This window comes from Anarhichas minor, unplaced genomic scaffold (genome assembly GCF_050575085.1).
Source record: "Anarhichas minor isolate MPS153535 unplaced genomic scaffold, ASM5057508v1 ptg000025l, whole genome shotgun sequence".
Taxonomy (NCBI): Eukaryota; Metazoa; Chordata; class Actinopteri; order Perciformes; family Anarhichadidae; genus Anarhichas; species Anarhichas minor.
In genome coordinates this window covers 9,495,240-9,508,317 of record NW_027466471.1, presented here as the reverse complement: position 1 = coordinate 9,508,317, position 13,078 = coordinate 9,495,240, and the positions used below count along the sequence as shown (strand labels likewise).

General features: G+C 39.6%; 1 protein-coding gene across 1 annotated transcript in view; it reads left to right on the top strand.

Annotated features, from left to right (window-relative positions):
- frmd3 (FERM domain containing 3) overlaps window positions 1–13,078 on the top strand; it is a 50,491-nt gene that overhangs the window by 10,057 nt on the left and 27,356 nt on the right. Inside the window, exons 2-4 of the mRNA XM_076099360.1 lie at window positions 7,282–7,386; window positions 8,472–8,514; window positions 12,168–12,249. Coding sequence (XP_075955475.1) covers window positions 7,282–7,386; window positions 8,472–8,514; window positions 12,168–12,249 — 230 coding nt within the window. The remainder of the gene's footprint in view (window positions 1–7,281; window positions 7,387–8,471; window positions 8,515–12,167; window positions 12,250–13,078) is intronic.

Here is a 13,078-nt window from a genome sequence, read left to right as displayed (position 1 = left end):
TGACCTCAACCAATATTTTTATTGTCAGTACTGTATTCTTTATTTACCATTATTATTTTCCATGATTTTATATTTTCGTAAACAATAATCTGTTTTTTTATTGCTTGTGTCATTCAAAACAAGCTTGTTACTGGTGTTTTCAGCCGCAGCAGTTTTCAGCTAAAATGCTCTAAACCCTTTGTACACGACCAAACAGCACCAAACAGCAAGCGGGGTAGCAAGTGAGCGCGATGGAGCATTTAGCAGCTACAGAGACAGACATTTCCCTCAGTAGTTGGTAGAGCCCCAAACAGAGCTAAAAACAGAATGAACATTGGACTTACATTCACAACTCCAAATTAAGGAAAATGTTTTTTGTGTAAATAAGCAACTGTTTGCTAACAATTTCACTATATCAACTTGTCCATGTTGTGTTTCCCCTGCCAGTGGTCAAAAAAAAGAAATCTGTTATTGCTGGAAAATACCTTAAAAGAGAAAAAGTATTCTTAGTAGCGGGGCATTGTGTACTATCAAGGACAAAACTTACTTGAAGTCAGTAACTTTACCAGATGTTTTTTTGTGAATTTACAGAGATGCAAGAATAAATAATTGATTCCGTGTGTGTTTTTATACTCAATATGCTGATAGTTTCCTATTTATTTTTTCCTTCAAGCTTTTCTTTGCTTGGTCTGCGTCTGGTTGCTTTCTGTGGAAAAAATGGTAGCGGATAGATACACTCGAACATACACGTCAAAGTGCACTTTGCTTCTGCTAAACTGAATTCACTCTACTCCAAGGCTCTATTTAAAGTGTGTGTATGTGTGTTCAAGCGAGGCAGAGAGAGGAGCACTTTGCCGTCATTAGGTGAGATCATGTAGAGACAGGATGACCGGGTTCATTTTTAATGCCCAGCCTTTGGATGTATAAAATATGTATTCAGCCCTTGTTGGACATGACATAGACTCTTAATACCTCTCTTTCTCTCTGCCTCGCTCGCCTTAGTCAATCTTCCAATCTCTCTTTCATTCACTCCTTTTTTAGCTCTGTCTTTGCCGGCTCTCTCCTCCATCCTCGCGGTGTGTTTGGCCCTGATTCACTCTCTGTCTGGTCTTCTCTCTTGGCGTCAGTCCGCCACCCTTCTCCCCACGAGCATCTGCCCTGAGAACCAGACAGAGGAAAGGTGTCGGTTGATGATCTGGCCAGAAACGGCTCGCAGCCTGACTGTTTTCATTCTGCTTCTGCTATTTTTCTCCTCCCTCAGTGTGTGTGTGTGTGTGTCTCTCTGTTTGTTTGCTCTTCAGATTGAACAGCTTAGTAACACTGTTGTCATGGATCAGCCGAAAATCCTAAAGACAGACAAACCCCCCCTACCCACACACACACACACACACACACACACACACACACACACACACTCACCGCAGGCAGGCCAGCATGGAGACACAGACGATCACAGCTACACCCACAGGGGGACACACTTGATTTCGGCTTACTTGTGTCAAAGTGATATAACAGTGAACCTGAACCAGCCAATAGGGACACGGTGTCTCTGAAATCAATGACAGCTGACAATGTGACAAATGTCACATACATCCACCTAGGTGGGCTGTTGATGTTTTTCAATACAGTGTTGGGCAACTAATCAATCAACTCATTACACACAGAAAAAGCCTTTACATTACTTTGTTAATGACATGACCAGCGGAAGTAATTAGTTATATTTGTCAGTTTTGTGCCTTTAAATAACTTTAAATCCTCAACACATGCATGTCACATATTATTGTCATGTTTAGAAATAGAAAACATTCATGCTTTAGAAGCAGACAGTCTACATTTTGGAGGGATTTACTGACCATCACCAGCTAGCTTGATGGTAGCCTCTCCAGCTGTCTGAACAAAACCAGGTGACTCAATGTAGGTTCAATAACGTTAGCTCACCAACTAAGTAGACATTAAAATAAGACAACTTACAGGGAGTTGTGTTCATTACTTTTCTGGTAGAGGCTAATCACATCCAGCTCCAAGCTATTTGACACTGTGAGACAATCTGATATCAAGCCTCCATTTACACATCCAGTCGTCTCAGCCAGAACAATTTGGCCCTAACTGTCAAAGTAACGCAGCATTACTGGGATTAGTAACTCAAATGTAATTACTGAATTTCAAATATTAAAGAAAAAAAGAAAAAATTGTTCTCGTTACTAAAGAAGTAATCACATAAGTGTAACATATTGCGAGGCAATGGGTGACTATATAGTAACTATGCTATTCTGTTTGTGTCTGGCAGCCTACAGTAGATTGCAGAACAACTGGAGATGATGTTTAGTTAAATATTGATATGATAATGTGCGCCGTGTAGCGTGTTTGTGTGGTTAGCCTATATATGAACTCCTTCTGTGTATTGCATACAGTGCACTCGTTTTATTTTTAATTCTTCTTCATTGTTTGTTGCCTTGTGCATTTACTGAAATTATGTTTGTCCTGCTTGGATTGGTGTGTAACATAAAGCTGCTGTGTTGGTGCTGGTGTTGTGGACAGTTTATACTCAGTGAACCGTTTTTACTATTTTTGAGTGTCTGCTGTGTTTTTACAGGGAATATCTTGCTTTGTTTGTGGCCAATCTGTCAACACTTTTTAAAGGAACTAAAAGCTTCCTTCAGCCCATTGTTGTCTGCATTCGCCTAATGTTACTTTTAATGTTATCAAACAAAGAAAGATGTTCTCCCCTCATCTTAACATGGTCATAACTCGATATTAGAGTACTGTTTTATTAATTAAGTGGTACACGAATTGAAGCATCGCCCTTAATTTGGACTCTGGTCCCTGAGGGCGAGATGCAATGAGTTCCACAAAAGGTCGTTTTATTCTCCAACACTTACCTTTGCTTGAGTCGGGAGTTTACCTTCCCCTCTCTCTGTGTGCCGCTGTGACAGCTGCGCAGCGTGAGATGCCAAACCTCCACCTCTCGGGAGCGCGCATGCCCAGAGCGATCACACGGTCAGCTGATGTGCTCTAACACATAATAGGCCAAAAACAATGTAGGCTTAACCCTTATATTATTTTAGCAACTCATAGGTTTTATGTGTAAAACTGAAAAGTAACTAAAAGCTGCCAGTTAAATGTAGTGGTGTAAAAAGTAGCTACAATATTTCCCTGTGGAATGTAGAGGACTGGAAGTATAAAGTAGCTCAAAATGGAGATACTCAAGTAATGTAGAAGTGCACAACAATTGTACCCTACTTCAATTGTACTTTAATATCGAGAGTGAACATACTTCGTTACTTTCCAACCCTGATAATTCTTTACAAACGCGGGTCTGTCGTCCACATGTAAGTTATATTCTTGATACAAATGTGAATGTTTAAAGCAGTGATTACCAACCGGAGGACAAGATAATTAAAGAATCCAGCATAAATAAACATACATGTCTGTTAGACTAAACTTTATCTAAGGTTTTATTTCTTCTTTTTTTTTAATGAAATATTGCATATTTTCCTCTTTGAGAGGCATCTAAAAGCTCTTTAAATTAAACAATCTGAGAGGGATTTATCTTTATTATTTAACTGCTCAAGTTCATATCCACACTAAGGCTATTTCCTGTGATGAGGTGTCACACGTAAGCAACTACATGCTAAAAAGGTTGGGAACTATACATACAAAGCCTAGTATTCAATTTCTGTACTCCTGCTTGACCCCCACATTTAAAATCTACACTTGGACTTATGGCACTTACTTTAAACCTTTGAATAAGTTAAGGGTTTGAGTTATGTAACTGATATAACACAAAAGATCACTTTCTGAATGATCTTTGATTAAAGACCAGGGCTAGTTGAACTTAAATGTTAGACAACATTTCACTACCCTCACTAAGTCATATTTAGGATTGTCTTGAGGTGAAAATATTGATCAGTTTCTAGGTAATTAGCTTTTAGATGGCTTGTTCTTTATGTTATCTGACTTTCAAGATGTGAAAGAAAGGTAGAATAGTTGTTGAGATTTGTTCACACCTGAATGCTTACATTTGGTTACCTTGCTATTTGCTGTGTCATTGAAAATACAATTATTAAATAACAGTGTATTTATAGGCAACTTTTATTGTTTAAAATAATGTCAGCAGGGACTGTTTTTCACATGATCAAATCTGGCCCTCTTTGAAAAAGGTTTGGACACCCCTGGTTTAGAGAAAAAATATATATTAGAGATGTGCATGTCGGGACTTTTTAGTGTTTATTCAGTGAAATAGTGTTTAAACTGCGGCTGGTGGGTCCACAGGGTGGCTGCTCCATGTTGTTTCTTTGGGCTGAGCACGACCCCATGGGCGAAGGCCCGGCCACCAGACACTCGCTGACGAGCTGCCCTCCTTGGTCTGGCTCCGGGAGGGTGCCCCGGTTTCCCTGGTCCGATTGTTCATCGTCTTGAACACACGCTTGCGATTTCTGGTCCGCTCTCCCTTTTGATTATCGTCCCGATTGCAGTCCTACAGTCGGTTCAATAACAGCACAAGTTATGTTACTAACGTTACATCTTAACACTGTAATTGGTGATTAACTTTATTTATGTTAAATTAACTTGCTATGCTGTTAGCTAGCTAACTTTTCTGAGGCTACTTGAGCTCGAGCTAGCTAACGTCACAGAGCTGGCTCCACCAATATTAGCAACCTGATGCAACGAAACAGAACAAGTGAAACATTATCTGAGAAGTTAACAGTTCAATAATCATGAAGACAGAACAATAACGGAGACTTTTAATTTTAATTTCGGATGACAAGCGGCTCCTCGGTTGATCTCCACATGGCTGTGAAGGATGAACTGAAGCTGTTGTGTCCAAAGTCACGTTTAGGAGCAGTCGGTCACGTCTTGTCACTCAAAAATGACTTGTAGGCAATGAGCAGTTTGAAAAATAAAAATATTCTATCGTCATTACAGACACATTAACCTACAATAGACAGTACGATGTAGATGGATTGTGATTCACTGAACTTGTATAGAGATACATATATCCACCACTTCACAAAAAATACTGTATCATGCTGATACATTACAGTATTCTGCTGTTATTGTTAATTCACAGCGTTAATTTATGGCATTAACTGTTAATTTACATGCGAGGGATGAACAATTAACTGTATGTTACAGTCATATGAAATAATGTAAGATACCATTTAAAATCCACCGTAAATTTACAGTAATTCTTTACAGTGTACCTTTTACTGCAATTACTGCACATAACAAGATTGTTTACTGACAAATGGAGCATGATTCACCACGAAAAGATTGCCTTGGTGAGAGCTTGCAGTGTTGACCAAACACAACATATGCACAGCTTCAAGGGTTTAGATGCTGTGTGACGGGTACTTATACTATTTGTACAAAATCACTGAATGACTGCTCTGCCTCAAAAGACAGAGTCACTTTAAGATCTTTTTCACTTTTTATTCACCACAAAAGAGAAACAGTTGGTTCCAAGAGTTCCAAGAGATTTTCTGGAGAAGAGAAGGACTGGAGAAGTTAAGGCACAACCTCAGGTTGCATATCATTGAGTAGTGATGAATTGTACGTAAATAACAATATTTATTGAGGTTGGCAACTATTTGACAATTAGCTCCAGTGACTTGAAGCATCTTCATGAATCGGCCCACGAAGAAAGGAAAGAGGACAAGTGTAGACGCTGCTGGTGGTGAAGTAAAGCCAGCAGCTGTAAGATGGAAATTCTTAGTTAAATCTCCCCAAACATCCTGAAGCTCATGGTGAAGATGGGGGAGGTGTCAGCGAAAGTGATGGAGAAAATTAAACTAAAGAAAACTATAGGCTAAATGTGAGTGAAAAAATGTCCAAGTTCCAATTAACTTGAGATTGATATATTTCTGCTATCACGCTGGGTTGTTGCTATAACTGAACAAAGTGCTCTTTTATTTTATCTGCTGAACTGAGTTGGCCTGTTACTGAGGTTCACGCCTTATTCAACTGCAGCCGCTGTCAATAACTCACCCCATGGTGCGTATAAGATGCAAATGTCTGCACATAGAATTAGTAAACAAAGCTAATGCATCAAGCTAATGCCCTCAGCTTGCATGTTGATTAAGAACAAAATATACCAACCATTGCTGACATGGCAGCCATTTGATAGAAGAGAAAAACATCAGGGATGTCAGACAAGTTTCTGCCTGATTCTCAATCATTTCCATTCAAAGAAGACTGAGACCTGCAGAAAACATGAGGCACCTTTAGTGTAAAAGAAGTGTGTAAAAAAGTGCTTCACAGTCAATAAAGACAATCAGGACAGGTTCCTCCTGCAGTTAAAAGTGTGTCTGGGACACAACCAGCCATGATTAGTCTTTGTTAGTACAGTCAAGTACGTACAATAAGTGATCAGTTGCTATGGAGAAGCGTCATGATTTTTTGGCATTCTGACATTAGTGCCGATTGGTAATACATGTTGTGGCCAGAGACCCAGCTGTGTTGTGTGTGTTTGTGTGTCTCCAGTGGTGAATAAATCACAATAAGGGCAAACTTGATGATTTCCAACTGAATCAATTAGTCCTGCTTAACTGAGCACTGAATCCACATCCATCAGCAGGTTATAGAACAGTCATAGGACACACACACACACACACACACACACACACACACACACACACACACACACACTTAATCACAAGTCTTGAGGTGATCTGTGATGCATATAAAATGACAAAATAGCAATTTAAGGAATATTGAATTTATAGTCAATGGGTTAAGAAGATGAGAATGAAGTGCATTTGTTCGGAGATAGGAGAGACACACGTGCAGCATCATGCGTATGTATATTTTATTTTATGTGTGTGTGTGCGCGCAAGTATGGTCGCACCTTATTGACACCTAAAAGTGTTGTTTTGTGCTCAGCTACATAGACTTAAACATGGCAATGCTTGGGTGCTTCTGTATGTGAGGAGTACATATTGACTATGGGGAAGGTAATAAATGCAGAGTGATTATTGATCTCTCTGTGTTCATGATCTGTTTATGAACTTTATTTACCAGCATGTTAGGAGGCTGTGTCTGGAATATGACCGCCAGAAATACTGTTGCCAAGCGACCTAAAAGCTATTGACATATATGTTTCACCCTGATACGACATGTGCATCACGGGAATATCACCCAGGGGGTAGGGGATTGTTTGTTATGGCACAGCGATGCAGGTGTGAGGTTTATGGGATTTATTATCACCACGGATGGAGACATTGCTCGGATGAAAGAAGCAGACTGTTCACAAAATAATGCCCTTCAATTTTAACAGGATTTGTGTGTTTTATGTCTTTACAGAGAGACACTAAAGGCCAGTTCCTCCTGGACCATGTGTGTAACCACTACAACCTACTTGAGAAAGACTACTTTGGTATTCGATATGTGGACCCCGAGAAACAGAGGGTAACTATCACACACACACACACACACAAACACACATACACACACACACACACACAAACACACATACACACACACACACACACACACACACACACACACACACACACACACACACACACACACTTGCAGAACAACCGAAGCAGTGGTGTTGTTGTTTAGCCTATAAAATGTGTTTGAATAAAAGCCCTGAGGGATGTCTTTAATTTGCTTGTTTTGTCCATCCAACAGTCCAAAAGTCAAAGATATGCAGTTTAAAAATGTATAAAACAGAGAAAGAGGCAAATCCTCTCAATTTAAGAAGCGGATTGACCATTTTTGGGGGGTTAACTTACCAATAAATAATTATCTAAAATGTTGATGATTAATTTACTGTTGATTGATTAACGACTAATTGTTTTGGTACTAGAACAGAAGACTCTCATGATTTTATCTTGAGGCAAGAAATAGTTCTTCAAGTTTGTTTGTATAGAGTTTTCTTAAAACATTGCAGTGAAAAGAAATATCAAAATGAATACAAGTTGTATTATCCCTCGATGCAGTTTTGAAGCCTCTGAAGCACAATCTTCTTATCAACACCATTTATATTAAAATATTTTAATCATATAGCTGCACAAATTCACAGAAGAACAAAGATAAAGAAACTAATGATGACACCCACTAACAGGACACTGCTCTAACCAGCCAAAGTGGGATTGTTGGATATGAATCAGGAGGCAGTCAGTACATTATATTATAAGTTCAAGTGACAAATAATAACAAAATTAGTCTCCATATAAACACCATGAGTACAATAGAGTGCAGTAAAGACAACCTTATAACAGAATAATGGCATCAGTGAAGTTTTTATCTTCTTTGATGGGTGCAGTTGTTTCAACCATTAAAATGTCCAAATGCTGCCTCAATTTGCTTATTTTAAGCTTGAGCAATGAACCAACCAGAGATCTTTGATTCGGAATTGAAATGGCAGCATATTCATTTTTAGCTCGAAAAGTTACTATTCTTATTTCAGGGTAACATTGGTCTTCTCTCTCTCTCTCTCTCTCTCTCTCTCTCTCTCTCTCTCTCTCTCTCTCTCTCCCTCTCAGCACTGGCTGGAGCCCAACAAGCCCGTGGTGAGGCAGATGAAGTGTAAGTGTCACTTCTGCTCCGTTTGTGTTTTTCTGTGTGTTCTGCATCAGTCTGAGTGTACACAAACAATGAACACGACAAACAGACAACAGCACAGAGAGTCTGAGGTCATGACAGCATGCGCACCAGAGTGGTAAATCCACTGGATATTCAAACAATTAAAAAACAAAACATCCGATACCAGCGTGTGCCCTATTGAATGGGACATTCATTATGTGTGGTAAAAAAAAGAAAAGAAAAAGTGTATATACATTTGTTGTTTGTAATGTGCAAATATTATTTAGGAAATGTACTTGTATACAAGTTTTATCACCGACTTCATCCCCAGGACACATTGCTCACATGCACTCACCATGAGTAGTGACAGAGCCAGACAACACCACAGGCAGACAAACAGAGACAGACAGAGTGACACAACAAACTGCCAGAGGGACAAGTAGCCCATTTGAAAATAAACTAACAGACCGAGTGAACTACTAAGACATTGCAGGGGAGCACAAGCCAGAAGGTAGAGAACTCAGTCGTCAAACAAGTAAACAGGCGGCCTTCAGTGGACGTGCAAGTTTAACCAGTGACAAGTTTCATGGATCACGCAAAACTGAAGGGATGATGCATTTACATATGTGCAAAATATTTAGCTCCATTAGCCTACCAGCTACATGGAGTGACACAGAGCGTACTGATTTTTGTCGACCCTCACCAATGAAAGGATGCAGATCTTATCTGAGCCCCGGTAAATTGGATTCATCTCCAGCGGTGTTGATTTTAGGTATGGTGGTGGGAGCCGGGCCTGACGTCTTCATGCATCTCTCTCACAGGCTGACATTGTGTCAGTCCATTTTGGTTAATATGTTCATGCTGACAAAAACAAAACCAAAGGCTTTTTCGGGGATAAGGATAAACTTATTGTCGATTGACTGTTTTTTTTTTTGCTGCTCTGCAGCTCACAACTTTCTTGCGTTTAGTTTTTTTCCTTTTACTCTTGATGTTTGCCTCTGATATGACTCATAGTAGATACGACTCATCTTCTTATGCTCTGCAGCTAATCAATAAGAAATAAAAAAAAGCTCAGCGTGATGTCTTTAATTTGCTTGTGTTGAACAGCTGATCAGTGTAGTTTCAAAAATGCAGATGTGAAGTCCCAATGCAGTGAAGTGTGAGATGTTCTTTATTTATAGAAGCAACTGTTTTCTTACCTTCCTGGAAAGGAGCTGTGGAGCTGTAGCAGCTGAAGGAACAAGGCACGATAAATCTGCTTTTGCTTCCTAAAATATTTAAACAAATTTCACTTTTTCAGCCACCTTTTATCAAGAGCCGAACATTTTATTTAGAATCCAATGCACCTCGGTGTTCTTCAACCTCTTCTTACATATTTTTACATGTCGATCTATTCTCGAAAAATTGTCTCGTTATTCTATTGGACTGATGCCAAATCCTGATGTCTACTGTTGGACCTGATGCTCTGCTGCTACGAGCATCACACTTAGAACAGTGTGATGCTCGTCCATTATCTGTGCACTCAGCAAAAACATATCTGAAGTTAGCCCACCCTTTTAATGGCTGTCCTGTTCTTTCTGTCCTGCTATAAATTAGTAAAGCAGCTGTTAGCGGCGTGCCCTGCTTCATCAGAACATGTGCGTGAGGGCAGGAGGGGAGAGGGTGAGGAGATGGAGGAAGAGAGAAAGTGGGGGGAAACAAGTGATAAAGAGGAAATGTGTGGGGGCTAATTCAGAGGGCTAGAGAGAGGAGATAGTGATAGATAATGTAGAGAGAAAAGAGGAGATTTGAGAGACAGTTGGAGATGAGAGAGGCTGCAGAAAGAAAAAGGAGATAAGCGAGAGGGATGGAGGACGAGTGTTGAATAGATCTGAGTCGTACTGACAAATCATTTCTCCCTGTGGCAGCATTTACTCTCAAATTAGGATGCATGACTTGTGATTTATTTTCTCTTTGTGCGTCTCAGCTTACATGCATATGCGTCACATCGTGTGTGTGTGTGTGTGTGTGTGTGTGTGTGTGTGTGTGTGTGTGTGTGTGTGTGTGTGCACATACTATTGTGCCAATTCACTTTCCCTTGAAACATTATTTTTTGTTGTTTCTTTTAAAAAAAGCAATTTTTTAAAGCATCTTGGTCCCTTAAGCCCTGGCAAAAAGCAACTCAAATTTTTTGGAGCGCGGGTGGGAGGATTGCGTCTTTCATATTGCTCAGCATGTATAATGTAGATGAGTGCTGTTTTTCATAGCTAGATAATACCGCAGAGGTTCCCGTCATTAAAGGCAGAGTGGTGAGGGCACGTTAGATGACACTCTTCTTCCTCCTCTTCTGCCATTTTCTTTTCCCTTTTCTGCCTTTCTGGCTTAGTTTATGGTTGAAGTTTAAGCGTTAACTGTTCATCACATATAAATGTGTTGCATGTCATGTGTAGACAATTGAACTGCAGTATCATGTATTAGTCATGTGCAAAGCTTATGGTAGACCCTTAAGTTACAAGACATGGAATTTAAACACAAGATATGAAACCTTGCTTACTTTACAGTAATTGATGAAAGACAGCATACAATTACCTATCACTTCAACAATCTAGCCACATATGACCTACCATACCGTAACAAAATAACTTTTGGCTTACTACTTACTACTTAATAGATTCACCACAATATCAGTTTCACACCATTTCTTTCCAAACTTTTTCCCCTTTCCCCTAAAATGCTCACAGTTGTGAATCCCTAGTGCCCCATTGCATAGTTGTCTTCCAGTGTACCTACATACAGTACAGTACTAGAGCCAGTAAGCATTTCATTAGTTCCTAATTCATACGACAAAACTTCACTAGAAATGGTTAAAAGAATAAAACGGATTGACAGGAAACAGGATGCAAACAGCTCTCATAACCCTCCTGTTCCAACTGACGACTTCGATAAGTAAACTTTGAATGTCAGCATGTGTGTGCATGAATGTGTGTTCGTATGCAATGTTGAGAGATCAGTGAGACCCCGAGAGGGAGTTTAGACGACTGCTGTCGTTTGATCCGAGCACCACATCGTTGACTGTGTGTGTTTGTGTGAACTTATTTAAGTGTGTGTATGTATGTTACCATGCCTATTAAAATATCATTCAAAGCTCAAATTCTCTCCAGCAGCAACTACACACACACACACACACACACACACACACACACACACACACACACACACACGAGTCAGAAATGAAATGCATCAGAATTCAGATCAAAGGACAAAAAGCAGACCCCAGCTCAAATGAGGCACTTAGTGTGTGTGTGTGTGTGTGTGAGGCACTTAGTGTGCGTGTGTGTGTGAGGCACTTTGTGTGTGTGTGTGTGTGCGTGCGTGTGTGTGTTTGTGTGTGGGTGATGACTAATTACTGTAATCATCAAATGACTAATCAGTATTAGAGGCATACCCTGATTTCTTTTTTCGTCTCCATCTTATTTTTCTCCTCAGTTTTACGTAATCCTCATTGCTCTGCTCCTCTTCTGTCTTGCACTCAGTCATTTATCTCTCTTCTCTCCTTTTTCCTCTCCTCTTCTAATTGAAGACGTCTACTTTTCTTCTCTCATTTCTCTCATCTTTCTCTTCTGCTTCCTTCTTTGCTAAATTCTTCTCTCTTCTAAACGGCCTTCTCTTGTTTTCAGCAGCTCAGCAGCCGTACACGATGTGTTTCCGGGTCAAGTTTTATCCCCACGAGCCAATGAAAATCAAGGAGGAGCTCACCAAGTAAGAACCAACACACACAATGGATGGTTTACGTGTGATGAATGGAGAAAGTGTAAAATAAACAATAAATTAAAGAACCTGATATGCCTCTGTCTTTAGAGCAGCTTTATGACATGTACATGCATATTAGCTTGATTTCTATAGCTTGGTGGTACAGTAGTTTAAGAGCTATAAATGGTTGAGCAATTATTCCCGATAGTGGTCGATTGTCTCGGGGCCCTTTGGTTTCTAACACTATCCCAAGCCTTTTGAAAGAAAATGTATAACATTCATGTTAGTAACAGCCACAGCAGAGATTCATGTAGTCTTTTGATATGCAGTAGTGTTTTGTTGTAATTAAGAAAATGTAAAATCCCCGACACATAATATCTAAGTTTTGCCACCACAATTTAGATTGTTGGATTATCTAATTTTCACCCAATTTCAAGGATCAATTTTCTTCTCTTTCTTTAGAAAATAGATTTTTTTCTAAATAGATTCAGAAATACTGATGTTTCATCAGGCGCTAATGACTTTGGCAACATGTGCTGACTGTGATTTCATGCGAATATGCAACAGAAAAGTTCTCTTTCACTTTTTCATCCATCCAACAAAGTAGCTTTCCTGTGTGTAATTAATGAGCGTTGGACTATCACCTTCACACCTTTCAGTAGTAGCCTCCTTTCTGATATGTCACACCGCAGATGCATTTATGCACTTTATTAAAACAACCTGTGTTTGGTAGATGTGATTTAAAAAAACACATTTGAAGTTGGCGTAACTTGTGTGGTAACTGGTGGTTTATACACACTTTATAATGACCCTCCTCCTCACATGCACACACACCTTC